Source organism: Hippocampus zosterae, chromosome 8 (genome assembly GCF_025434085.1).
Source record: "Hippocampus zosterae strain Florida chromosome 8, ASM2543408v3, whole genome shotgun sequence".
Lineage (NCBI taxonomy): Eukaryota > Metazoa > Chordata > Actinopteri > Syngnathiformes > Syngnathidae > Hippocampus > Hippocampus zosterae.
This window is the reverse complement of record NC_067458.1, coordinates 11,680,788-11,707,062: the sequence shown is the minus strand read 5'-3', so window position 1 is coordinate 11,707,062 and position 26,275 is coordinate 11,680,788. Positions and strand designations below refer to the sequence as shown.

At 41.0% G+C, this 26,275-nt stretch overlaps 2 protein-coding genes across 15 annotated transcripts in view; one reads left to right on the top strand and one right to left on the bottom strand.

Moving 5' to 3' along the window:
* LOC127606362 (profilin-2-like) overlaps positions 1-26,275 on the bottom strand; it is a 437,001-nt gene that overhangs the window by 394,111 nt on the left and 16,615 nt on the right. The gene's annotated exons all lie outside the window — the stretch shown is intronic.
* Positions 17,908-26,275, top strand: part of LOC127606300 (ephrin type-B receptor 3-like) — a 55,723-nt gene continuing 47,355 nt past the window's right edge. For 7 of the 14 annotated variants that reach the window (XM_052074500.1, XM_052074497.1, XM_052074510.1 and 4 more), the window contains exon 1: positions 17,910-18,640. In XM_052074500.1, the coding sequence (XP_051930460.1) occupies positions 18,577-18,640 (64 nt within the window). In that variant the 5' untranslated portion in view covers positions 17,910-18,576. Of the gene's footprint in view, positions 18,641-26,275 lie in introns of all 14 variants that reach the window. The other 7 variants (XM_052074507.1, XM_052074503.1, XM_052074508.1 and 4 more) reach the window with 3 other exon arrangements.

Genomic DNA, 26,275 nt, shown 5'->3' with positions numbered 1-26,275 from the left:
CATAAACATGTCATACTTTTATAGAATTTATATTTGTTTTGCCCTACTGATTAAATTACTGTGTTTGAAATCTGAGGGCGGCCCGGTAGTCCAGTGGTTAGCACGTCGGCTTCACAGTGCAGAGGTGCCGGGTTCGATTCCAGCTCCGGGAGTTTGCATGTTCTCCCCTGCGTGGGTTTTCTCCGGGTGCTCCGGTTTCCTCCCACATTCCAAAAATATGCATGGCAGGCTGATTGAACACTCTAAATTGTCCCTAGGTGTGAGTGTGAGTGCGAATGGTTGTTCGTCTATGTGTGCCCTGCGATTGGCTGGCAACCGATTCAGGGTGTCCCCCGCCTACTGCCCGGAGACAGCTGGGATAGGCTCCAGCACCCCCCGCGACCCTAGTGAGGATCAAGCGGTTAGGAAGATGAATGAATGAATGAATGTTTGAAATCTGCCTACTGCCCATCCACCTCTGCTCTGCTTGGATCATTAGGAATATGGACTCTATGAATGGAATGGAGTGACATATTTCAGGTAAAATCACATATGGTAATAACCTTTCCGGTAATGCCCGGGGCTGCTACAATTCAATGCAGTTTTCAGAGACTTTCGATCAATTGGCAACCGTTTGTTTTGTTTTATCATTGTTTGTATGTGTGGTGGAGTGTATTCATTATGACATTGAAGAAGAGGTGAGAGGAAAGTACATTCAGCTATGATGACTGCGTGCCCATATAATCAAGTTCTTCGTGGATTAAGTCCACTTTGAGTTTGTCTTATGCTGAGCAACGGTGCCAATGAGTGGTTAACATTCGTAGGGATATTTTGTAGTTTCAGATACCACCAAAGTATGTTCTGTGCCTTTTCTTTCTGCTGATGTGATCCAGCCGTCAACCCCACAATGGCGCCGTTCGTTAAAGGAAGGAGCTGTCCCTGTTTTTGTTTGAGTGGGTTAGAGCTATCACATCATCAGTGCACTACGCCAACGTTTCGGTCCATTGTGACATTGAATGTAGAAGTGCTGTGTGCACACAGTCCATTAACTTGAAAACTTCTTGGACAGGAACTGCAGGATACTCAGGGCATTGTGAGCAGGTGTGTTGTCTGGTCAAAGTGGCCGTAAGTCTCTCCTTTTCTCACACACTGAATGAAGCAATTACAAGAGGATTTGTTTTAACGTGCTGTTTTATCCTCTGGTCCAATGACAACAACTCACAATGGACAATGACCCTCATATTGAGGAACATGTTCAGCCTGACTTTGACTGATTTGCTTCCTTCTGCTGAAGCTACATTGGACTCTTACACTAAAGGCTCTGGTATTTGGTCTCAGGGTCATACTCGAAAATAGCAAGTCTCATTGGTGTCATCACTCACTCTACTCATTGTTTGATGACCTGACACAGAGGCTATGCTAAGCATGGGGGAGGGAGGGGGGGTCGCTATGGCTGCAAAGAGCTGAAGTCAGTTATATACTCAAGAGAGATTTCATTGAACAGGAACAACTAAAATGTGTGCAGTTTGGGTTTGAAATGTATCTTTTGTCACAGCTGGAACTTTTCTGGCACACCTTTTATGTCTAATTATTTCTGCCGTGTCCAGGACAGCATAATATTTGTCAACAACCCCCGCCCCACCGCCTGAAAAACAACCTTATCTCTTTTACAGTCACTGATTAAAAAACAAAAACAAGCATGAAGTACCTTTAATCTGGTTTGTTTTGCCATTTAGACTGAAATGTGAGAACACTGGGAGGAGAAGGCAACGCTCACCTTCTTCGCAGCACGTGTCTCACTACAGGAAAGGATGTGGCCTTTCCTTTTCAGGAAGGAACACATGTCTGTGATGTTTTATGATCGTGTTAGTCAAGGGAATCCGCATGCCCTAGTTTTGAACAACAGTTGTGTTTTAGGGTTATTTACTACTTTTACATTGGATTTACAAATTGATACAACCAGCTTTCTTTTAGGCCCGCAACAGAAAACGAGGTATATGAAATTAAGTGAATTTACAGGACATCTATTTTTTTTGTCTTTTAATTGAGAATCTTATTGCTGTTCATCTACCTGAGAACTGAATTTTGTGCCTTAAAATAATTCTGAAAGCAATGTTGGACAGCAACCGTTATTTTCTTCTTAGGTAGTTGGTCTCCAGTCAATCTCTAAGTAGAAACGGTATTTCATACAGTGCCCAAATGTGAATTAGGGTCCAGCGAAAATGACCGCCCAGTCTTCATGGTGGCCTAAAGATGTGGCAACAAGGGAAGGTAGAAATGTTTCCTGAATTTTACCATCCTCCTCGGACTGCAAGCTGTGATCATCTTCCTTACATGAGCAGATTGCTTGACCTTTGACCACGCTATGTTTTCAACATCAAGTGAAACAACAATGTCCTCTCTCAACTAAACCAACAGACCATCTCAATAACGACACTCAGCCCTTGGCACACATCCACTGACTCATGACCAGTCATCTGGTCCCCTGACTTTTCTTTCAACGCAGTAAAGAGGTCCCGTGATGAATCAAGAAGAGGCTGGAAAGAGACGGAAGGAAGGATGTTAAAGGCTCCCTGAGCGGCAGCTGACAGAAGCCACATTGTCAGTAGGGTGTGAAATTCCCGCTTGGATGAGACCTCTATCTGGTAAACGGCTCAAAGCACAACAAGACGGAGGAAACGCGTCAGGCTGTCTGCCCACACTTGCCCCATGATCCCTCCTACCCTCCCCATTGACCTCTTATGGCAATCAGCAGCTATAAAGACCAATGACCAAACAGCAAAGAGCACCAAACACACCCGAGCGTTGTCTCTTGTGTGTCCACAAAAAGTACGAAAGCTGAGATTTCACACTACTGCAAAATGTTGTCCACGAATAGATAGGTCTTACAAACTGGTCCCACAGCTCCAACACATTAATTGCTTCAGAATTTCACTTGACATTTAAGTTGACACAATGTTATGAAACATAATTTGTTAGTAAAAGCAACAAGATAATACATTCTGATACACAGCCGCCTCCAAGTCATGCAATGTAAAACAATCAAAACGTAGCCTGGATCACGCAATGGATCAATACATCCTGCAGTACAATAAAAAAAAATATGACAGAGAGCATGCATCACCTAGTTCATCCCTAGCTATTGGCAAGAACTGTGACCTTTTTCAACCAGGGTCGCGCCACTCTATATGACCTCGCCTCAAACTCGATGACATATTTCTCCAATTACAGCCCAGTAATTAGTTTAGTATATTACACAGTTCAGAGGTAGGACAGTTCTTTGCCTGGAGCTGGTCACCCCCATCTCAGATGGATAGGTTCATGCAAATCTGTTTGTTTCATCAAGTGTGAATTCAATTTGCAATTTTCTTTTTAATCGAGCGCACCTTGGCCCCCAGCACATCGGAGGACACCACAGAGTTCCAAATTTGCCAAAAGTTTGAAAGAATAATAGGTGAGGAAAGGGCAAGAAGGATAAAAAAAAGGAAGTCAAGGCATTCTAATAGCAGTCAAACGTTCCTCAGGGGCAGCATGTGGGATGGCCATGCAACCTTATGGAGTCTTATGTTTGAAATGTTGCTCAGATTTAAATGTCGAAAGGGTTTTAGACAAAATAATAAACTACAGATATATTCAGTTGACCACAGGCCTTTGAAAAGGTTGAACAGTCAGCAAATGTGTTCACAAAATATTTTTGTGTTTGTTCATTCATATGTAAGTAGACGCCTCGCTGGTTAATAACGGACAATGTTAGGACATTAGTGACTTAAACAAAGATCTGCTGCTGCACGTAATCAAGAAAACAATACGAAAAAGAAAAAAATGAGATTTTTTTTCTTCTAATTAAAACATACCTCTTTAAAAATAAAGCAGTCATATCTCTTAACAGATACAACAAAACAAGCTCAAATCAGGCACACAAATCAGGTACACGACAGACACATTTGATGCCCCCACAAATTGTGATGCAGCAAACGACGGCAGTGTACCAGATTTTTTTTTTTTCATGATAACATTCTGCCGTTCGCGCGGATTTTTAAAATATCACTAACACTTGTTCTGGCCACTGGAAATAATACGACATAACATTCCCGGTGAAGTGTCTTGTGAGTTTACAGAACGTATCAACAGCAGCGTATGGAAGTGTACGGTTCCAAAGTCATATGGCATGTTGCAACAGAGGTGTTTAAACACGTTCATTATTTCGAATGATCTACTCAGATATTCCGGTCGCCTCGTTTACGCCTACATCAACACAGCTTTGTTACTATCTTGCTAGCCAGCTAACCGGCATGAGTTTTTGTGCAGTTTCCATGGAGCAGTCAATATGGATTTACAGCCAAAAACTATCCATCTAAAAAAAACTGTGTGAAGGTAACTAAAGACTCAAACGCCAAAATAGTCAGTCATTTTGGAGTCACTCATCTACGCTGTCAACCACAAATGCACGCGCACAAACTACTAGATCCAAAAAAACCTACTTACGTCTTCAGACTGTGGATTTGGATGATTGTGTATCATAGAATGTGTTTTGGAATCCAAAGGAGCTCCTTGACTTTCAACCAATGAGGCCACAGTCAGGTTTGAGATGGTGTGGGCCAGGAAGTGTCGGTGTGTGCTGGCGACAGCCAGCCAGTGTTCACCACTCACTATTTAAGATGAGGCATGCAGTAGCATGACAGACTGTTATCACACGAATGTGAATCAGCCCCAAAAGCAACAGACCACAAATCACAACCATGACGGCAACATGAGCACATTTTCCATTTTAAGAGAGACCTAAGAGTGATAGGTAAAAGGCTCCCTGGGCCAACTGGTGATGTTGTCGCTGGGATATTTCCTTATCGGCAGTTCTGTGACAACAGTGATTACATTTATGAGTGTGCTTATTGTAGCTGAGACCTCCTGAATTTTAACACTTCCTCTTACTGAGTCGTTTTGGAAGAAAATAAAACAAACAATAAATGACACTATTGACAATTATACGGCTATACTAGTCCACAGGAAACATGCACAAATACAAAAGTGATTAAATGAAAATAATTTGACATGATATCAATTCATATTACACTTCAATCAACTCTTCATTGCGGCGTAGGGTTGAGTTGCAAATTATAATTCATAAACTGCTTGACACTATTGATACCGTAAAGTGACACAATGTTCCTTTCATTGATTCCATCCATCCATCTTCTGTACCGCTTGACCCTCACTAGGGTCGCGGGGGGTGCTGGAGCCCAACCCAGCCGTCTCCGGGCAGTAGGCGGGGGACACCCTGAATCGGTTGCCAGCCAATCGCAGCCTTTCGTTGATTGTGATTTTAAAAATTCAATTACAAAAATAACATTATAAATCTTCAAATCTCTAAAAGTAGTTTCTTCCGGGTAAAAGATTCATATTCTATAAGCCACATCGTAGAATAAAGTGCTTCAAATTAAATGAAGCAAAATTCGATTGTAAACACCTTGTGTTGAATTTACATGAATAGGCAGTTGGACTTTTTAGTTTAACAATAACCCATGACATAATGTCTGACCCTTTATTTCTCACAGGCAGAAGGTTTGGGATCTGTCTCATCTCTAGCTCAATGTTCTGATGGCAAAGCCCCAGCAGCCCACTGGGACAAGGACTGAAAGTCTTGAAACATACCCACTGTAATGGAGTGCAGATGAATCACAGTAATCCTACCATATACCATTACATTGCATATAGACTAAACATAAGGCCAGGTGAGAGAATGACAAAGTGTTTGCTGTGTGTGCATGTGCAAAGTGTGAATATACCAATGACTACGTTTCAATGGCGAGGCGTTCAAGTGCGTGTGTGAATGTACGACATGTGCATGTGTGGGCCTGCTGGCCTGTCTCACCCGTGCGCCCCCCACCCCCTTGTGATATGTTTGGTGGTGAAAAACGGCAAGTGTGCAACAGCCTGTTTGTGTGGAAGTCTGCATAATGCTGAACAGTTTTGCCCCCACCCCGACATGAAAAAAAAAGTCCACTTTGAAATACCAGGTGCTCATTTGGCAAATACAGGCAACTGGGGTGTTTACATTTCAGCAACTGAGAGGGGAAAAAGACCAGATGCCCTCCTTGTGCACCTCGGCAGCGTCCATACAGAGATCATTCACGTCGCCATGGGTGACGGACCTGTGTGTGTGTGTGTGTGAGGGTGCGTGCGTGCGTGTCTCAGTTCGCAGGGATGTAGGCAACACTGGGTAAAGTCACTAAACACCCAATAATTACTTTCAGCCGGGAAACATGAAATAATGCAACAATAGAGAAAATTAGCAAATGGGGATGTTTGTTTAGTTGTCTTGCACCAGTGTTTTGTACTACTAAAGATAATTACAATAACATGTATGCATATATTACTCTTTTCACTATGGCGACTTTGATTCAAGGACAAACTAGCAAAAAGAGCTACGTTTCTGTTCTTGTGTAAAGCGCACAGATAATGAGCTTGATGACACTTTTCCAGCAATGTGTACATTTACTGCGACCACACCGAAGCACAGCACTGAAATTCTCAACCTGAACACATGCAGAGTTTTGAGAAGAGGTCTGGTAGGATAAGCAATTGGTGGTCAGGCACCAACCGTGCAGGCGTGCAAATACGTTATTCACATGACAGTATATTCAGGCAGCTGTCTAAATTGGGGATGATTTTGACAATGTTGTGGTCTGACAGAACTTTTCAAAAACTCCAATGTGGCCTCAGTCTTTTATTTCTCTTTTTGATGTTCTCTTCTGTTTGTGAATAGTGCTATTGTTCTCACAGATGCTGACACAGACTTCAAGTGCTTCATTCGTCAGTAAAAAAAAAAATCTCGCTGGTTGGTAAATCACACACATTCGAACTCATATAAATTAAATCATTGTTCAGAGTGGTGGTACAGAATTTTTTATTTTATATACTAGAGAGGGTAAGTTTGATTTGTTGCATGTTTTTTTAAAGAATTTGCAAAAACTACTCTGCTGACTTCGACAAGTCATAGAGGAGGGGGTGAGGTATGAGCCAAGGAAAAGCCCATTAAATTTTGATACAGAAGCGGATGCAGGAATATATGAATGTCAATGACAAAATGCAGAAAATGGGGATGTAGATGATCATTTCATTGGACTTATTCGGGCTTGGCTGCAAAACTGAATGGCATCCTAGTTTCATTTGGTCTGCTACCTACCACCTTATCAATTACAATGTACCATGCCTGATCAATTCATTCTCACACCACACTGTTAGAATAGATATGTGTCTTTCCCTCTGAGTGGATCACAAACAAATTACTTGCCGCTGATATTTTGTAGGGCAGCACAGTAGTATATTGGTTAGAATGTCTGCCTCACGGTGCAGAGGTGCAGGATTCAATTCCATCTCTGGCCTTCCTGTGAGGAGTTTGCATGTTCTCCCCGTACCTGCTTGGGTTTTCACCGGGTACTCCGGTTTCCTCCCACATTCCAGAACCATGCATGGCAGGTTAATCGGACACTCTAAATTGTGCCTTGGTGTGTTTGTGAGCGCGAATGGGTATTTGTCTATGTGTGCCGTGCGATTGGTTGGCAGCCAGTTCAGGGTGAGCCCCGCCTACTCCCCAAAAACAACTAGGATAAGCTCCAACATGCCCGTGACACGTGTGAGGAAATCAAACAATCAGATTCATATAATCGCTCATGAATGTCTTTAATGTGGTCATTCATACTCTTTGTAGTGGTCACTCACACCCATACAATGAAGCCATAATTGTATGTTTGAAAAATACTCCATTATCATTGGTTGTGTTTCAAAAAAGTTACACTTGATTTTTCAAACACCGATGATATCATAACTACACTGTCTGTTCTATCTCCCTAGAGCAGGGGTCACCAAACCTTTTGAGAGTGAGAGCTACTTCATGTGTCCTGATTGTGTGAAGGGCTACCAAATTGATACACGTCTAAAATAACATTTGTACAAATTACATTTAATAATATTAGAACATTAGCTTGCTAGATGTATACTGTAGCTAGCTAGTTAGATAGCTAAATAGGTAGCTATAGAATCTATAATACTGCCCATGTTTGCATTTTTAAATCATAATTTCTACGAGCAAATCACAATCCTAGCACTGGCGGGCTACTGGTGTGGTCCTCACGGGCTACCTGGTGCTCGCGGGCACCACGTTGGAGACCCCTGCCCTAGAGGCTGGGACAACTATTTAATTTTGAAACTGTAACACAATCGTGCACCATACACTTTTTTATTGTTGGCCTGATGTCACGATCGAAGGGTCAGTTTCATGGTATTTCCACAGTTAAGTATATGATTATGTATTATGTTTGGAACAATGGTGATGTAATTTTTTATGCTTGCTTGGCGCTCCGCTTGCTGCTTGAGATTGTGGGTGTGTGTTTAGTCTGCAGGGGCGGTACAAGAGTGGCTCCACAATCTTTTCTTGAATTGTCTGGAGCTTGTGCTCAGAGATCAAGAATGAGCAGGAATGCTCTGAGATGGGTGAAAGGAGGAAAACATCACTTTGGGGTGTTTTTAGTGAGGAATTAGCATTTTAACATGGCTAAAAACTCAAGAAGGTTAATTTTGCATGATAAAGAACCCTCCAAGATTCACTGCAGTTTACACTTAGAAATTGGTATATTCTCGGAACTTATTTGTATCCAGCCCTATAAAAACATATTTTAATCTATATTATTACAATAGCATATTTTTGAATTTCCTTCACTTACCTTCACATTCCACGTATACGGTACATTTATTTCTTTACAAAGTAAAGCAGAAGTCAATAGTACAGCAACACTTGAAAGCAACGTCAAGACCCACATCAGAAGGTAAAATAAAAAAAACAAAAACACATTCCACCCACAAAAGGAAGCGGGAATTAACCTCCATCATTCTAGGTGGGGTTGGCCTGTATTCATCATTCAGAAAGACAAGGCTGAATGTAGCTGTTGGCCAATATACAAGTAAAGCAAACTTTGCCAAACATGTTCACACTACAGACATGGACTAGAAATGGAAAAAGTCAAAGTCTAAACAACAAGATGTCTGACCAGAAGCGAATGAATTACATTTTCTGGATATTTTTATTGCTGTACATTTCCATCTCTGGTCTGCCAAAGATCACATATGTTTGCTTGGTGCATTGCACTGTCTTGAATCATGTTGTAGGCAGTCTATTTCTTTTCTTCAAGGTAAAATTGATACACAATCCACAGGGCTAATAATCATATGCCAATGAAACTACTTGTACCTTTTCATGACTATAAATATGTAATTGTTTAGTATGTAATGTGCAAATCCATTCTTATCTTTTACCATGCAAGTGACAAAATAATGGACCCTTAAAACAGAGACTCAAATTACAGATTTTGTTCTGCTCGGAGACCCAAACATAACATTCAGAAAATCTGATGTAAAAAGCAATTCCTTTGATTTGATCTTTAAATCAAATTAATTTTCCCGTCTATGAACGTATATTTTAGATATTGTTTTTGTGTTTTGTTTAACTGCTCTAGGAAACATTGCTATGGCTCCTAATGTAGTATATTGCAATGTGGGTATTGTGTATATGTGGAAATCACCATTTTACAATTGAGCTGATGATGTGGCGAATGGGGCGTGTGTGCTGTAGAAGTGGAACATCTAAAGATGTCTGTTTGGTGCAAAGGCTTCGGCCATGTTATCATTTTTTTTTTTGTATCTGTGTTAGGAACTGCTCAAAAATGAGATGTTGCATCTCATGGGGTATTGTTACTGAAATTGAATCAAATTAAAACATCATGAATTACTCCAATATACACTGTACATAAACGAGAAATAAAGTGTCATAGACATGAATTCATTTCAAATAACAGGAATGGTAAATGGTTTCCTCTGGCTACACTGGTTTTCTCCCACATTCCCAAAACATGCGTGGCAGGTTAATGGAACTCTAAATTGTCCCCAGGTGTGAGTGTGAGCACAGATTGGTTGTTCGTCTCTGTGTGGTCTCCGATTGCCTTGCAACCAGTTCAGGGTGTCCCCCGCCTACTGCCCAACGACAGCTGGGATAGGCTCCGGCACGCTCGCGACCCTCGTGAGGATTAAACGGTTTCAGATAATGGATGGATGAAGGAACTTCTGAACTTTGCCGACAGAATCAACCAAAAATGTACAGGCAACTCTGCCCAAACGGACCAATGAACGTTTTGGCTAACAAGCAAATTTAACACTAGGATTAACAGTTAATTTTATTCTATCACATCAACATTGTAGTTACAGCTAGTCATCTACACAAACATTCACATCAACGCGACAGGAATAAAGTACATGGCGAAGTTACAGAAACATCAAAATCAATGCAGGGCAATAAACTACATAGTTTAGTGAGTTGGTCAGAATTTCAATAGTTCTGTATTTTATGGACTTCACTAATGAAAGACGGCTGGGTAAATGCTGCTTCTTCCTAATGTGTGTAACAATCCTGGTCTGGTTTCACTATGTTCCGTGCCTACACGCAAGCTAGTGATCACAGAGAGTCATCTGGTATCAAAGAAGAAGCTAATAAAGACAACGCACACACACGACACCATGCCAAGGTAATAATAAGCTCTTTGGCGCATACTCTTGGTAATAAAGACTTTGCATGCACACACACAGGCTACACTACACAGACAACTGCACAACCTCACACAGGTAATAAGTGCTTGGCACGCACATATAAAACACACAGACAAACACACACACGTTGAAATGAAATCTTGCCAAATATGTGTTCGCTCACACCGTGTTCACTAGCTGAATCATGTAATGTAACTCATTTGGATGCTTTTGTTTCGGCTTTCACGTCAGTAGTTAATCCATTCATCCTGGGATATGCGAGACATATCCATATTCTTGTTTATATTATGGGTTGAATTAGGGGTAAATTTACCACGTTTCCTATTACACAGCATTTGGTTTATGGCATCTTACAACCAGAAAGTGAATGGGCCGATGGGAGCCATGTTGATTATAAGGCCAATTCAAACCGATTGATTATAAGGTTAGTGGGTTTGCCACCAGAAAAAATTAAAATAACATCTCTGGGAAATTTGATGGCGGCTGCGTATTTGAACTCATTTTATCGTGACTGAGAATATGGACAGAGACCATTTGTTGCTGCAAATTTATCCTCATAAGAAAGGGACACCAAAACTTTGACCTCCACGTCCTCAAATATGAGACTGGAGATTACCAATCCAGTGGTTGAATGTTGTTCAAACTGGAGTAAATTCCTGCACGGTCGTTTCGTCAGTAAATGTGTTTGGGTATTATTTATTTATTTTCTGACAAAGAACCTCGCTGACCTACAGTAAACAGCATGTGCCACCATTTGCCACTGTTGCCTGCCCTTGAGGTGATGCGGACTGCAGGGAGCGTTGTTTTTTGCAGCTGAACATGCTGAATGGTCAAAGGCCAACATACAATTTCTGGGTGCCGGGTGCGAACAGGGGCCCCACGAGGGAGATATTCTGTTGACATTGCGTTTGAACACTTTGAGCAATGTTATCTCAGACAGTGTGGGGCTGAGGGACAATCAATCATTATGTTATTGGACCAGCGCCGGTGATTATTCATCCTGCAACTTAGATTCTGGGCGGTGGCTTAAGGCATGTTGCATGAACCACTTTCCTTCACACTGGACTTCATCTGTCCATCCATTTTCTATACCGATTATCCTTTTTCGGCGCCACGGGGAGAGAGATTTGGACCCCATCCCAGCTCAACCAGAACAAGAGGCAGACACAGACCAATCCTCAATCAATCACAAGGAAATGGCTGGCAGGTGCAAATTGATCCACGGCCAGCTGTGCAAAAGGCGGCTTTGTTGTTGTATGTTTCTTCAAAAAGTTATCAATTCAATTTAAAGGAAGTAAGGAATCTTGGAAGAAAAGGGTCATTTGACCTTAACTGTCGAAGAAATGGCTGTAAGTAAGTCTAAAAATACACTGATGAATCAAAAACCTGATTTGGCTTGTATTTCCACCACTGTGATATCAGCTACTTCAGCATTGTGACAAAATGAATGTTGCTATTTCACAAATATAGTTGCGTTTCAATCAATAAAAGAATGTGTGTGCATTTTTATTCCGAATTATTCATTGCTATACTATAGAACGACTCCTTCGTGCCTATAGCCACTCTTTTTGTGATATCCTGTTGCGGTTGGAAGTGTTGTGCCAGAACCACTTGTTGGATGTGGATCACTTTAATTCGACTTAGTATTTACAATGACATCGGTTTTACTGAAGGCCTACAAATGTGTTCCATAATGTTGTATTGTGCAGATTGTGCTGCCTAGTATGTACTGTGCGTGAGCTTGTCCCCACCCGGTTTGACACTCGACAGTACAGCCAGGAAAGTCCTGTTTGAAATATTATTGCCAATTAACGATTTCCCCCGTTCACCAAAGATCTCTACTTTCCATATAACACTTGTTTAAACGGAATATTGGACCATGTTTGATATCTAAATGAGTTTGGATGTCACAGGTCTGCTTTATACTTGCACTTTCTGCTCTGTTCTAAGGCTGTATTTCATCGTGCCAACGTCGGCACATACATCATTGGCAAAGTGAAAGTTTTTAACAAAGGGGGACTTCAAATGTTCACCTTCTTGTTTTTCTTGTTCTGAACTTAACAGTAGCCCACCCAATACACAGTTAAGTCTGTGCTATAAACATATTATTTTTAATGGCATCAAAAATGGCTTGGGGACAAAGTAAAGAACATATTTTCAGTTTTCCGGAACCGTCGATAGGAAAAGAAAAAAACCTCAAATCACAGTTGAACACTTCTTAGCGGGGGAAATAACTCCATGTGATTTGAGTTGGGAGCGAATGTAATCACTTGTCTGTCACCTCATCCGCAACACTCCCATTTCCCATCCAAGTAGCGTGCAGACAAATGCCTGTTTCTTCCAATGTTCCGAACATAATCCTGTGTTAGTGATGAAAGATTGATTCTTTCATTGCTGGTCCCCAGTATAGGTAATTACTTGGTGCACAGACTCCTTCTTATGCATACAATATGTGACTGACTATGAGTGTGTGTCTGCCAGTCAGTGTGTCATTGCGCCTGGACGATGAGTCATATAGTCACATTCAGTTAAGAAAACAAATTTGTGTTGAAGGTGCTTTTAGGTTATGACGAGAATCCGTTAAAGTTGGGCAGACATTACATGATAGATTGCACTACGACTGAGAAAAATACATTGCTTGCAATGTAAAGTGTCCGACACTATCCACCACAGTCCGACACTGTCACATCCTGTGAACTGCATTGCATCGCTGTATACGTCTTGACAGTTTTTTTTGGTTTGTTTTTTCTTCTTAACTCAGATCTGAATTTTTGACGGGTAGTGTTTCATTGCTGCATTTTTTTTTCTGAAAATATTTTAGACGTTCATTATTTATGTGATCATAGTGTTTATAGAACCATGAGTCAAGTACAAGATTTTTGTCTTGTGGCTGTATGGTATGATTTAGTACATTTATTCACACCCGTGCCCACCCACCAAGATGTTTGCGCTCATCCACTTGAGGCATGGATCTCTAAAAATAAACATCCATCCATCCATTTTCTAATCTGCTTATCTTCACGAGGGTTGCGAGCGCACTGGCGCCCATCCCAGCTGTCTTCGGTCAGTAGGCGGGGTACACCCTGAACTGGTTGCCAGCCAATCACAAACTTTTTTTTATTCATTTCATTTTATCACAGCAGCTTTTTCTGCTTTTAAATATTCATTTGAGTTACTTATCAATAAGACATCAAAAGTATAAAGACACAAGGGGGGTATTTTATTGTATTTATTTTTTTAATCTGCAAAAGCCTATCTCAGCCTAGCTGAAAATATGTTAGGCGCGGAGGCCTATAAACAACGACTGGGTCCATGTTGGCTTGCAAGTGTCCTGTTCATTGAAGTGAAGTGAATCTGCAAGTTGTTTTGGGTGCCATTGTGTAATGTGGCAAATTCCATACTGTATGCATGTATGCAGTTTTTCATGTTAACTATCCCCACATGGCGTGAAATATTCTAAGCTTGTGTGTTCCAAATGGTACTGCGGTGAACAAAATGGAACTGTACCACTTGCTGAAAACATGGTTTTAGTCAACAGTGTCAGACGGTAGCTGGTTGCTGTCGATGTTGGGGTGTTGGAGAGGAAGAGGAACATTGTGCAGTTAGCACGAAGGTGCTGATTTACAATTTGGTGACTGGAACAAGAGGTGAAACCTCGAAAATGAATGCAGTGTTCGGTGTGTTTGTTTGCATGTGTGTTTGCGGTGCTGTGTTTAGAGGAGGCTGCTTGATGGCAGTACCCAGGGGGGTTCAGTTCGAACGGCATTTGTGATCCCGTGTTAAGTGCTCGGTCAGTGGTGAAGGCCTGAAGGATTAGTCTAACCACGACCCTACCCCCATTCTGCTACAAAACTTCTGTGAACCGCCCTCCCACCCCCGACACACGCACATATTGAGATTCTCCAGAGCCACCCACTACCCATTCCTACGCCACCAGTACTTCTACCAGCAGCACTCAACGCCTGTTCATGCACACACAATCACACACACACACACACACACACACACACACGCGCGCGTCAAAAGACACTCTAACACAACCAGCAGTACCATTCCCTTAATATTGCGGGAGTAAAGCGATCCGCTCACACTCACATCACATTAGCACTGCTATTAGACCGAACCCAGACATGAGAGCTACAGTGTGTGTGTGCGTGTGTGTGTAAAAGTTTTATACATGTTATAGAAGTGGGGTTAATGTGTGTGTTTGTGTTTCAGCCCAGAAATGTGATTTGCAATGGCGGAAAAGAACTGAAAGTTTGCTCCGTGTCCGAAAAGGTCCATAGTGTGTGTGTGTGTGTGTGTGTGTGTGTGTGTGTGTTTGTGTGTGTGAAATAGAGAACGTACAGAGACACTGATATCCTGGCACAATATGAGGGGGAGGACGAACGGCTGAGGTTTGTGAGTGTCTGCTGAGGGCCCAGTAGGTGTAAGCATAAAAAAATTTCCATATGGCAGTGAAATGTCGACTACTTTGCAAACTGTGTTTCTAATACGTGCCAGGTGCCGTCAGACATTCCCTGGATCACATTGTGAGCTCTAACCTGTGCACGTGTGTCCATGGAATATATTGCCATTTACATAAGGTAGCACAATCAAAAGCAGATCAGACCAAAATTGATTTGTTATGGGGTTAATGCATTATTCAGGAATTTGTTGTTATTGCAGTTAGAAGATAGGATAAAGGGCATTGGATAATGTAATTTACTGTCATAATTTGCTTTGTGCCCACGGTAAAAATCAACTTTTGATGTGTTACGACCATTAAACCATGGGAAATGTCGGAAATTTTTACGATTGAAATTTATATTAGCAACATCCTGAAACAGACCAAGAACGATAAACTCCGTAAAAGGAAAAAAATCTGCATCAATTGTGTGCATCAAATTTGACAATGTTGTATTCAATTCAAGTGTTGAACTGTAAATCTCAGAAAAAATTAAACTATTTAATAATGCACATATTCTCAGTGTTAGAACATACTTAATATTATTTTCCTTTTCACTCTGGAATTGTGTTTGACGGCAATAAACATATTACTGTATTACTGTCATATCACGGGAACAAATACACAACAAAATCTCAGATAAAGCCTTGAAATCTAAAGCTGTATTTTGGGAAAGCTGTCTTATTTTATTTTGTTACGAGTCAGCGCGATCAGACGCTTGGTGAAATGACAGGGGTGGCACTTGTAATCCTGGCCTCTAATAGCGACCAGGCAGCCGAGACCGGGCTTCGGTGTCTTTAGATGGCGTGCTTTGAAGCGACCACTGATCAAAGGAAATAAGTCACCAAAAAGACACATTATGAACCCAGTGGTTTTTTTGTTGTTGTTATGTTATGTTATGTTTTTCTGACCCCGTCCAATCATAACATCCTTTTAAATACATTTGCTTTTGTTTTATTTTTTTTTAAATAATACAGCATTAACGATTCATTATTATACGTATTTAAAAATTACCATTATGATGATTGTTGTTCATTTATGAGTAGTCGTTGTAGCACTTGAACATAAAGGCAGGCCATACGTGTATATTTTTAGAAATTCTACTTAGCGAAACAACAGTGGTGATAAAAAAATGACATCAATACAGAGGGAGAACAATCTCAAGTTTCTTGGGAGTCCACTTTAGTCGCCCATCTATTTATTGTAACTCTTGAATATAGAGTGAAAATAATACATACATTTTGGTTTTCCCCTAAAAATATTTTTCAGCAGTCCGTGTTAAGGCGTCCGTGCAAGAGACACACAACAGACCACATGGTTACGTCTGTCTGCTTGCACCTCCCAGGAAATGACATCCAATCGCCTTTCAACTTTACACTAACAGAACAGTCGTTTGGCCTCCCTGCAACATTTCACAGGTCTACTTTCCTTGCAAATGCCTGAACTCTTTATATTCATTTCTTGAAATACTTCCAGCCGATGAATTCCCTTGAATTGACATCAATGCTGGTTTATGTAAACAGAATAAAGTTAAAAAAATAAAGGTGGCCTGCATCCCGTAGTTTGCTTGAATTAACAGTGACGTATCCTTATGAGCAGAGGTTATTGGTCTACTTTCAACTTAACTTTTTTTTCACATAGAGCAGAGAACACAATATGAAACATAATTAAAAATGATGGCAGGTTGTGCAATTCCATCGCTCATTATTGCCCGTTCAGCCAAGCTCTACGAAGGCAAGATCATTCAAACTAGATCAGTATCGATTAAAAATTCTCTAAAAACGGGAACATACAGTACCTTCATCATTCCATTTTTGCTTTATCGCCAATTTCATCCACTGAAATGTATAAGAAAGGTAAGCAAATGCTAATTTCAGCATTGGAAACATGATCATATCTCTTAATGCGTGTGAAAGAAAAATAGAAGATAAATGCCTTGGAATATGCTTTAATGCACTTTTGAGAAGGAACCCCAGGCACTTAGTGATACGACAAAACAACTGCAGCGGCGAATGAGGAGAACGGCTGTAAAGTTCAGGCTGTGGCAGATACCCTCTCACCTCCTGCTGTCAGCTTTAGCAGTAAAGGGAAAACACTTTGCAGCTCTATGAGCCGAAGAAGAAGAAAAAAAGATTTTGTTATGCCTACTGAGCTGAATCACTTTCTGCACGCATCCGAGTGCAGTGGTGAATGTACGTTGTATAGAATATAACCAGAAAAAAATCTCAGCATTCTGTGAAACCAATGTTAAAAGGTCAAAGTTAAACATATTTTCTTGTCATTGTATTGATTATTCAGTGTTTGATTTTGTGATGTCACTATCATACTCAGATGAACCCAAATAGTGACGTTTTCTTCCCGGTGTTTTCATCGTGACATTGTTTTTTTTTTTTTTCATAAACAGAAATTCTCCCTTTCCTGCCGTCTTTCTCTTTTTCTCCCTCTCGCTCATAGAAGCGATCCGCAGGGGGCGCTGTGTGTCCATGCCTGTGGACAGGAGCGCGTGCGTTGTTTGAATCTCATACAGTCAGGAAAACGCAGCCGCAGACTGCAAAACAAAGGAGTACAACTACGCAACACGACCTTAACATCAAACCCTTTTCCCTACACTGCTCTGTTGTTGTCCTTCCCTAAAATGGCAATTTGTTGGATTTTAGCCTTTTTGGGTTTGTCAAAAGAGAAAACGGATCGTTGCTCTCCTAAATCCACACGCAGATCGGCTGAGAGACAACAGTTGTTGGTATCTAAAGAGAAGTCAACTTTAATTTCATTTTAACCATAAGCATGATGGTGAGGTTGACATTTGTCAATGCCGGCTGACCCCTCCCCTTTCCTCGCCCTCTTTCTCTCTCTCTCTTTCTCTCTCTCTCTCTCCCCCTTCCTTTTTCCTCCACCGCTGTGCGCCTCATTCCAGTGCACAGAGCGAGGCAGACGGTCCACAGCAGCAGCCAGCACTGATCAATCCGCTCAGGGAATAAATACTGTACCATTTAAACCCGGTTCCTGGAGTATCGCTTGTTGTTGGACGGGGGCGGGCTCCCACACTTTATTTGAATTCTTTTTATGGACTACACGCACTACGGTAGTGTCGCAAGTGCGTCTTTCTCCTCCGTTGTGACCAAACAGAAAATAGATTTTAGGATATTCCTCGCAGAAAGTGGGTGGTGTTTTTTTTTCTCAGTGACTGTTCAGAAGGGAAATCCTGATTGTGGAACTACTGCGCCAATGGTGTGGTCCCGGACTGGACTACCTGCTCGCAGCTGACCTGCTCAGTGCGCGGAAAAGGAGGACACCAGTGGAGTTCTGGTACCGGTTCCTCTGCTTCTATTTAAAGGCGCACTGGAGATTTAAAAAAAAAAAAAAAAACAAGAGTGAGAAAGAGGACGGCTGCTGTATTTTTCACCTACCCGATGGTGTAATTTCTTCCCATAAACGCGCATCTTTTGGTGTTTTGTTGAATGGTTCCGTGGGCATAACAAGGTTGGGACTGGAAGGAGCGGACTGCGCGTGGAGTGTGTGCACCGTCCATCTCGTGGGTCTGTTTACATGAGCGCGTTATGACAATGGATTACATTCTGCTCTTGTGCAGCTTCTTGCTGCCCGTAGCCACTGCAGTTGAAGGTAAGAAATTCCTCCATCCATCCATTTTCTGAACCGCTTAAATTAAAGTTCAATGCAGTATGCTTCAACTGGTTTTCAAATGGGTCAGAACCAATCACTTCCACTGACCCATAATAGACATTTGTTTTACGGAGGGCGGGAGGTGCAACTTTCAGTGCGCAATTTTTCAGCACCGCAATGGAAGTTGTGTATTCGCCTTTTTGTTCTTATTTTTCAAACATGAGCCGTCGCCTGCTGCTGCTTTCTTGCTCTTTTAGAGGGAATTAGCGCCACACTGTATCTCACCGGGGAGCCGACGTGCTTGCCGGTGGTTCCCCCCCCCCCCCCCACCCGCACACACTTTAAAAACACTTCTTCTGAGGTTAACTGCGTGTCCTTTAGGGTTTTGTGGCCTTTTCACATGCAGACCGTAACACATGCAAAGTATGTCATCGTTTAAAAGTGTTTAAAAAAACGCCACCAACTTTAAAAAAATATATAAACGTGTATATTTCTTTTCGTTTGAAAAATATTTCCTTTCACCTATTGCCATTTAGTTTTAATTAAAATAAACATGAATTATACCGGAACACCCCTGGATATAAAATTACTTTTATTACAGTTTGCCAATGTTTTTTTTTTAACTTGGAAATTTATGTAAGCCATTCGTCATTTTTTCTCGTCCCTATTCTTTGAAAACGACAAAAAGTAGTTAAAAGGGCAGGGAGAGCACTAAAGCCTGCATCATGAATGGCATGAATGCTGGATTTGAGAGTGCATTGTGGTGCGGTGAAAAGTGGGACGTTGGACCACTGGCTTGAGCGCATTTGCCTGCATGACTGTGTGCCGTGCCATCTGTCTTTTTTTTCTTTTTCTTTTTTTGCAAAAGGTTAAATTTGTGTTTCCCACTATAGTTTACCCCATTTGTTTTACCGGTAATAAATATCAGAATTCAATTACGTCATTAATTCATTACAATTTATGTAGTGACCCATAGTTGAAGAATAGTGAATTAACAATCCCACCACTTATAGCATATTGCATTTTAAACAAAGAAAATTCCATTTTGAGCTGTGGTAAAGACAAAAAAAAAAAACTTCTTTTGTGCGGAAGTTCTCAGAGTGAAATGTGTAACTCTTATTTGAAACGCGTCGTTGCCTTTATTGAAGTCTGCTGTCGAAGTTCTTGACCTAATAATTCATCAGAACATCCCCCAAATACAAGTTTAACGATTCTTTTAAATCTGGGTATTTAAGACAATACATGAGGTATACAGAACCTTTGAAATAGTTGATCATTATTTTCAATAGACCATCGCAGGAGTGATCCATTGAAGGACAGTGGACACTAGTTGGACATCTGTGCTTGAAAACACGTGGTTTAAATGCATGATTTGGGGCTTGCTGGGCTCAAGTTAGCTCCAGATGTAGTCAGGATGAGGCCGAAAAGACCTACAATTGCACCGGTGGACTGGGTTGTGTCTCTGCTTCGCAAACGGATGGATTTCGCTACAAAAGTGATGTCATAAATTCTGTCCCACCGACCCGGCGTTGGGCTTACCTAGAAGCGTTTAATCCAGCACATTGATTTATGGTGAAGACTCTGATTCTGTTTTGTTGTACTTTGAGGGGAAAAAAAAAAGACTGAGCCATGCGGGGGGGTCAGTCACTGCGAGACTCCCCGGGTCCCGAGGTCACACAGCCCGGGGAATAATTAATGGTTTCATCTCTCTCTTCTTTCGCGCTCCCTCTCTTTTGTGGGCTTCCCCATACACAGGCAGAAAAGCAATAATTTACATCGATTTACAGGTTCTGGCTCGTTCGGGGTGGCTAATTTTTAGTGGCGCGTGCCCCCAAAAGAGAAGTGGGTTTGACGTTTTATGCAAATACAAAATATTTACGAATTGAGTTTAATGAGACCCGTCTTAGAACAGTTATTGGAAGTCGCATTCAACAAGAAAATGTTTTGCATTATTATTGTTTTTCAAGGTGATGGTTGCTATCTCTAAAATTGGTGGTCAGAATAACAAGTGTTTAATGTTCAAATCAGAGGGTTTTAATGCAACTAATATAATTCAAAAATACTCTGTAAGTAAATAAGGTTATTTTATAGGCCGGTTTAAAGTGAATCCAGATGGTTTTACGTGTCTCATATGTGCGTTGACCCTCGCATTTGCGGGCTTAAGAAGTCATTCAATGTTTCAAGTCCCTCTAAATTGATGTAACAGTTATATTCAGTTTCATGTTTATTGTACGTGCATTGATTTGATCATATCGGTCCAGATGTGACATGCAATATCTTTTCTACCGGGAAGCCTTTCTTTGACTAGATAGCGGCAATTATTATGCTTACTTTAGTTTTTGAACTTACATTTCCTCAAAAAATAAATAAGACAAAGAAGAGTTCAGTAGTCTGTTGGAACACCAAAGCTGTATTTATGGCCCAACATGGAGTGATTGCGTGCAAAAGGGGAGCGCTGATACACACTTTTTGTATGACGTGGGTGAGATCACACCTCTGCGGGAGCTTCCTGGGCCCGTTTACGCTTGGCGAATGATTTACACTGTGTGTGAGTCTGCGTATATGACAGTGGGGGTCCTTGTCAGCGTCATCATTTTTATGTTATTACAATAATCACGGCTTGTGCCAAGCGTGAGCGGTGTTTCTAAATCACATTTGCGACCAGTTGAGTTTGAATGATGCGGCGCGAGCATGAACGAAGTCAAGGGGGAAAAACAAAACAAAACAATATATGGCAGCTGACTGGATGGTTTTTCTTATGTTAAGAGCGCTGCAAAGTTAATTTCAGTGCGCCTCTCCATAACAACAGAAGGCAAATTCCGAAACAAAATGTGCATTGGAGATATATATTTAAATTTCAACATGATCTATTAAGGATTCTTTGTGAGGCGATGCAAAAGAGTGCAAATTTGCAAAAAAAAACAAACAAACAAACAAACAAACAAAAACCTCAACATTTATCTATCTCGTCTTATGAAAGAGTATATAAGCGTTGGCATGGGTGTAATTGTCACATGGAGGCGTCCACAAAGTGTCAGTTGATGTGCTCCGCATCGATTGAGTGGATCAATTCTGCTCAGCCTTTCAAAAATGCAGAAGTAGATGCAGGCAGCGAGACGTTCTTGCAGTGGTCGAGCAAGGAAGAATTACAATTCATAAGGCTATTTATCACTGGTCCTGAATCAATTGGAGGGATGATTTGGCCTCATTGTTCTGCTGCTCTGAAAGAAAAATACAGTACAGTATAGGCTTTATGTTACTTATTATTTTGTTTTCTTGTTTTAGTATAAAACAACAATAATTATAATATAACCTTAATCATATTTGATTTGGTTTTTATTTGTATTTTTAATAAGTTGTGGCTACATATCATTCTACTTGTTTGCCATGGAGTTTAATATTTGCATTGCAGTTGGTTTAATAGCATTGTGCAAAAAAAAAAAAAAAAATACGCCTCAACTAATTTCACCTCTAATTTCACCTCTAATTTCAGGCTCTGTAAAGTTGTGAGGCATGGGCCAAGAAAGAGCCCATCCAGATCGTAACCTAAACTTTATGATTATACTAATGATCGGGATAAAGGTGTGCCCAACATTTTTATCCCACTTTTACAAACAATTATGAACTTCTTTAATTGATCATTGGGTTTAGCACATCTTAATTTTGATAAAATTCATATATCTGTGAGGAGAACAATTTGATGATCATCTAAATTAGGATTGTCTAGCCTCAGAGGAGGACTTGTGCTCAATTTTGGCCAATTGCTGTTTTTATTATTCTATTGTTTATCTGTATTTCTTTCTGTGATCCACTTAAATACCAAGCAATGAAGGTGAGCAATATCAAGCTTAACTGAGATTGTGGACCCTTAATATTCAAGTTCTCCATCCGATTTGTCGCTCATTTGTCTGACAGCAGCTCTATTGAACAGATGTACAATGATTTTGATTTAGATGGGCATAAGACGCTCAGGGAGAGGGCGTGGGTCAGACAGCAAAGTGAGTGTCAGGGTGAGATGATGGTATGGAGGGTATCGTGTGGTTGTGGTATTGCGATGTTGGGCAAAATTGAACCAGAAAACAGCACACTTGACATGCTTTATGCTATCCGGGTCTGCAGTAGTGCTCATGTGCACAGAGGTCTACTTCATGGCTCAAATGGTGGCGTGGAAAGATTTACCGAGCTGGAATTTCGCATGGAGGCAGGCAACGGCCATTTTTGGCCAGCTGGTGCCTTCACACACCATGCTGGGGGATAGATAGAGCACAGAATTATTTCTACTCTACTTCATTCATGTGAGAGAAAACTCTTACCAGGTCATGCAAATTTGAACATTTATTGTTGTCAATTAATCAGGTTCACTATGGTAGTTTTGGCGTTGAGGAAACATGATGACATCTGAAAGTAATAGCCATATGATATTGGCTAATTAAACACACAGAAGTAAGTGTATTATTAAAACCCTGTCTTAACTCATGTAAAGTGGTTTTGTTTTGACATCAATTTGGAAATATAACTGCTAGTGACTGAACAAAACAACAGTAAATGACCAAATTTAACTAAAGAATGAGTTTTAAAAAATAGGTTTCAGCTTTGTGTACTTGGTTGTAAATGGATATAAAGCTAATTTCTGAGGCATGATAAGATGAACGTTATATTTGAGTCATAAAAATATCTATCAATCCATATATTTTCAATTGTGCTTTTCGTCATTAGAGTGATGAGTAAATCACAGCTGAATTTGAGTCAGAGGCAAGATACACCCTGGATTGATCACCAGACAATCACCAGAATCAAACGACTTTGAATAAAAATTAACATTCAAGAAAATAGGATTACATATTCATATTTTTAGCATAATATCGATACACTACGTAAGAATGTAAAAAATGGAAAATGATCTTTTTTTACTTGCAATAGAACAGCATTGTAACTTTTAAGCATTGCACAGAATGGGAAGTCCATTGTGATTTGTCCAGTCATCTATTAGAGCGAGAGCAAGAAACAATTATAATGTATTTCTAATTCACTTTGAGTGTTGGTCTAACTCCACAGTGATGGTTGACAGAAATTGAAATTGTGTCACGACTGCAGACAGATTTGTACTCTCCATCCCCCCCCCCCCAAAAAAAAAATCAAAAAGTTAGCTCAGGCATTTATCTGCTACTGTCCAATGAATGCAATCCTAATCTTTGTTTAAAGTATTTAAAAAAAAACAAAAACAATCCACCGCCTGACTTGCTTGATTATGTGTGTTCATGTCACCAGACCGCAGTATCGTCAAAATAGAGACCAAAACAGATTCTTGAGGTTATTGACAGGAGAAGTCTTCTGTGGATGCTTTTTATCAAAACACCCTATGCTGTGTGTGTATGTTGGCTCATCTCGTGCTGGCACCGCATCGAGCCCAGGGGCCTTGCGGGATGGCATGTCTTTGACACCCACTGCGGAGTCCAAGCTCGGGAGGCCAAATGTGTTTGAGCCTGCCCACCACTGCTGCTGTCTCGAGTCAGCAGAGCAGAACGGGGCAGACACACACACGCAATTCAAGCGGGTGAAAAAGATTGTGCACGAGCAAGCTGGGTGGCACAGTGTGTGTGTGTGTGTGTGTGTGTGTGTGTGTGGGGTCTTAATAGTTTGGTCGCGTTAGAGAGAGCACCTTAGATAGTTACGGTGTAAACTAGTTTAAAAAATGTTTTAGCATGAGGTCAAGAAGCAGAATATGAACGTTGATTGGTGAGTCTGTTCATGATTGTTTCACTTGGCCTATCTCACTGACAGAGGGGCATCCCCCTTTTTGGCTGTACAATATGAGTGACTATCCAAATGCTGATGACACCTTTGACGTATTATTACGTAAAGTTTATGTTTTATAAGCGGCACCGGCACCACATGTTCATATACAATAGTGCATTCTTCATGACCATGTGTCAAAAAAAGATACAATTCAGTCAAGGGTTTTTACATGCTTTGTGTTTCACCCACTCAATACACACTACTGTGACCCTCGACCAGAGGTCATGAGGGGGTCCCTGTTCGGACCGCTGCAAGAGGGGCCGGGGGGGACTAAGTCTCCAAGACCGGGTTAGTTTCTTTTTTAAACATACTTGTCAAGCGCCCCGGGCTATCATATTCCAGTCGTGAATAAAAATACAGTGAAAGAGGATGTGTATATTTAAATAGGCAGAGTGTGCAACTTCCTACAGCTGTAGCTGATGATGTATGTATCCCATATACATACAAGGCACTCCAGCAACACAGATTGTCAGACTCGAGAGACTCTTTATCATCCCAACGCGATGTTGTCACCTACAGTTTTAGTTTTAACGTCAATTTGTCATGAGATTGTTTGGAATGTTAAACTAAGAACGATGTGAGGTTTCCACAATGAATGTGTTAGCGGCAGCATGGAAATAAAGTGACATCATAGTTGCATGGCATCGTTAAACTCAGCAATAACTTTGACAAAAAAGAAGAATCAAACTCAGTGTTTGTCAGCAGGGAATAAAAAGTGTTAGTTTTCTCTATTGTCGAACAACAGGTGACAGTCTGTGCGTCTAGCCAACCCACCAATTCAAAAGTGGGTGCTGCAAATGCTCGATCAGAAATGTACAGCTGAGTTATTGCTATCCATTAATAAATAAATAAATAAATACATAAACTTGACACTGGAAGCAACAACTAAAATTATGAAAACACAATGGATGAAACGGCAATGTGTCTTTGCACACAATGTAGTCTTTGTGTTCTCGCAATTACCATACTAGGAATTGGACCAGGAACCTAATACACATGTGATGTCCATTATGTTTCTTCAAACTTCACGGATAGTTGAAGCAATGCAGGAGGTTGGCGGGGTAGAGTTAGACAGGAGGAAATTCAGCTCTAGGCTCATTTCCACAGTTTCATTGCCACCCTCGGACTTCTCAAACAAATTTAAACGATGATGCAGGGGGAAAAAAGGCCTTTGATTTATTGCAACTCTTTTAAACCTTGACAGTTACAACTGTCAGGAGAGTGGCCGGAGCCTTGTTACTGAGTGCCTTCAGGCGGAGAGAAAGCCACTTTAGCTGGTTTCAGTTTAGCAGGCCTTGCTCAATACACTGCTGGTGTTGGGCTGGTTGCTCACAATTTGGTTATTACAAATGTTATCCCTGAATCCATACAGTTGGTGAGACCACACGTGTGGGGGTTATTTTTTCATGTTACTTTGATCAATACATTTTTACAATTTAGCAGCAGTAATACAAGTTCTTCTTGTGGATTTTTTTTTTGTGTGCGCTGATTCTAAATCTGTTCTCTTTTCTTTCGTCTAGCGCAGGGGTCTCCAACCGCTGGTCCGCGGACCTGTACCGGTCCGCAGGGCATTTGGTGCCGGGCCTCACAGAAAGAATTTGCCTTAATTCCGTTTTATTTATTTCGGAATACAAAAGATGTTTTATTTGGAAAAATTACCGGATTCTCCATTACACCCGTCTATGTCACGCTTGACACGCATCAAACCATGCTTCGGCGACCAATTACGCCAAAAAAAAAAAGACAAAAAAATTCATTTAAAAAACTGCTGGAGATCGCAAATGACGGCGGCCTTAAATGGACGTTCGAGACAACTGGATTAAAGTTATTGCTGAATTT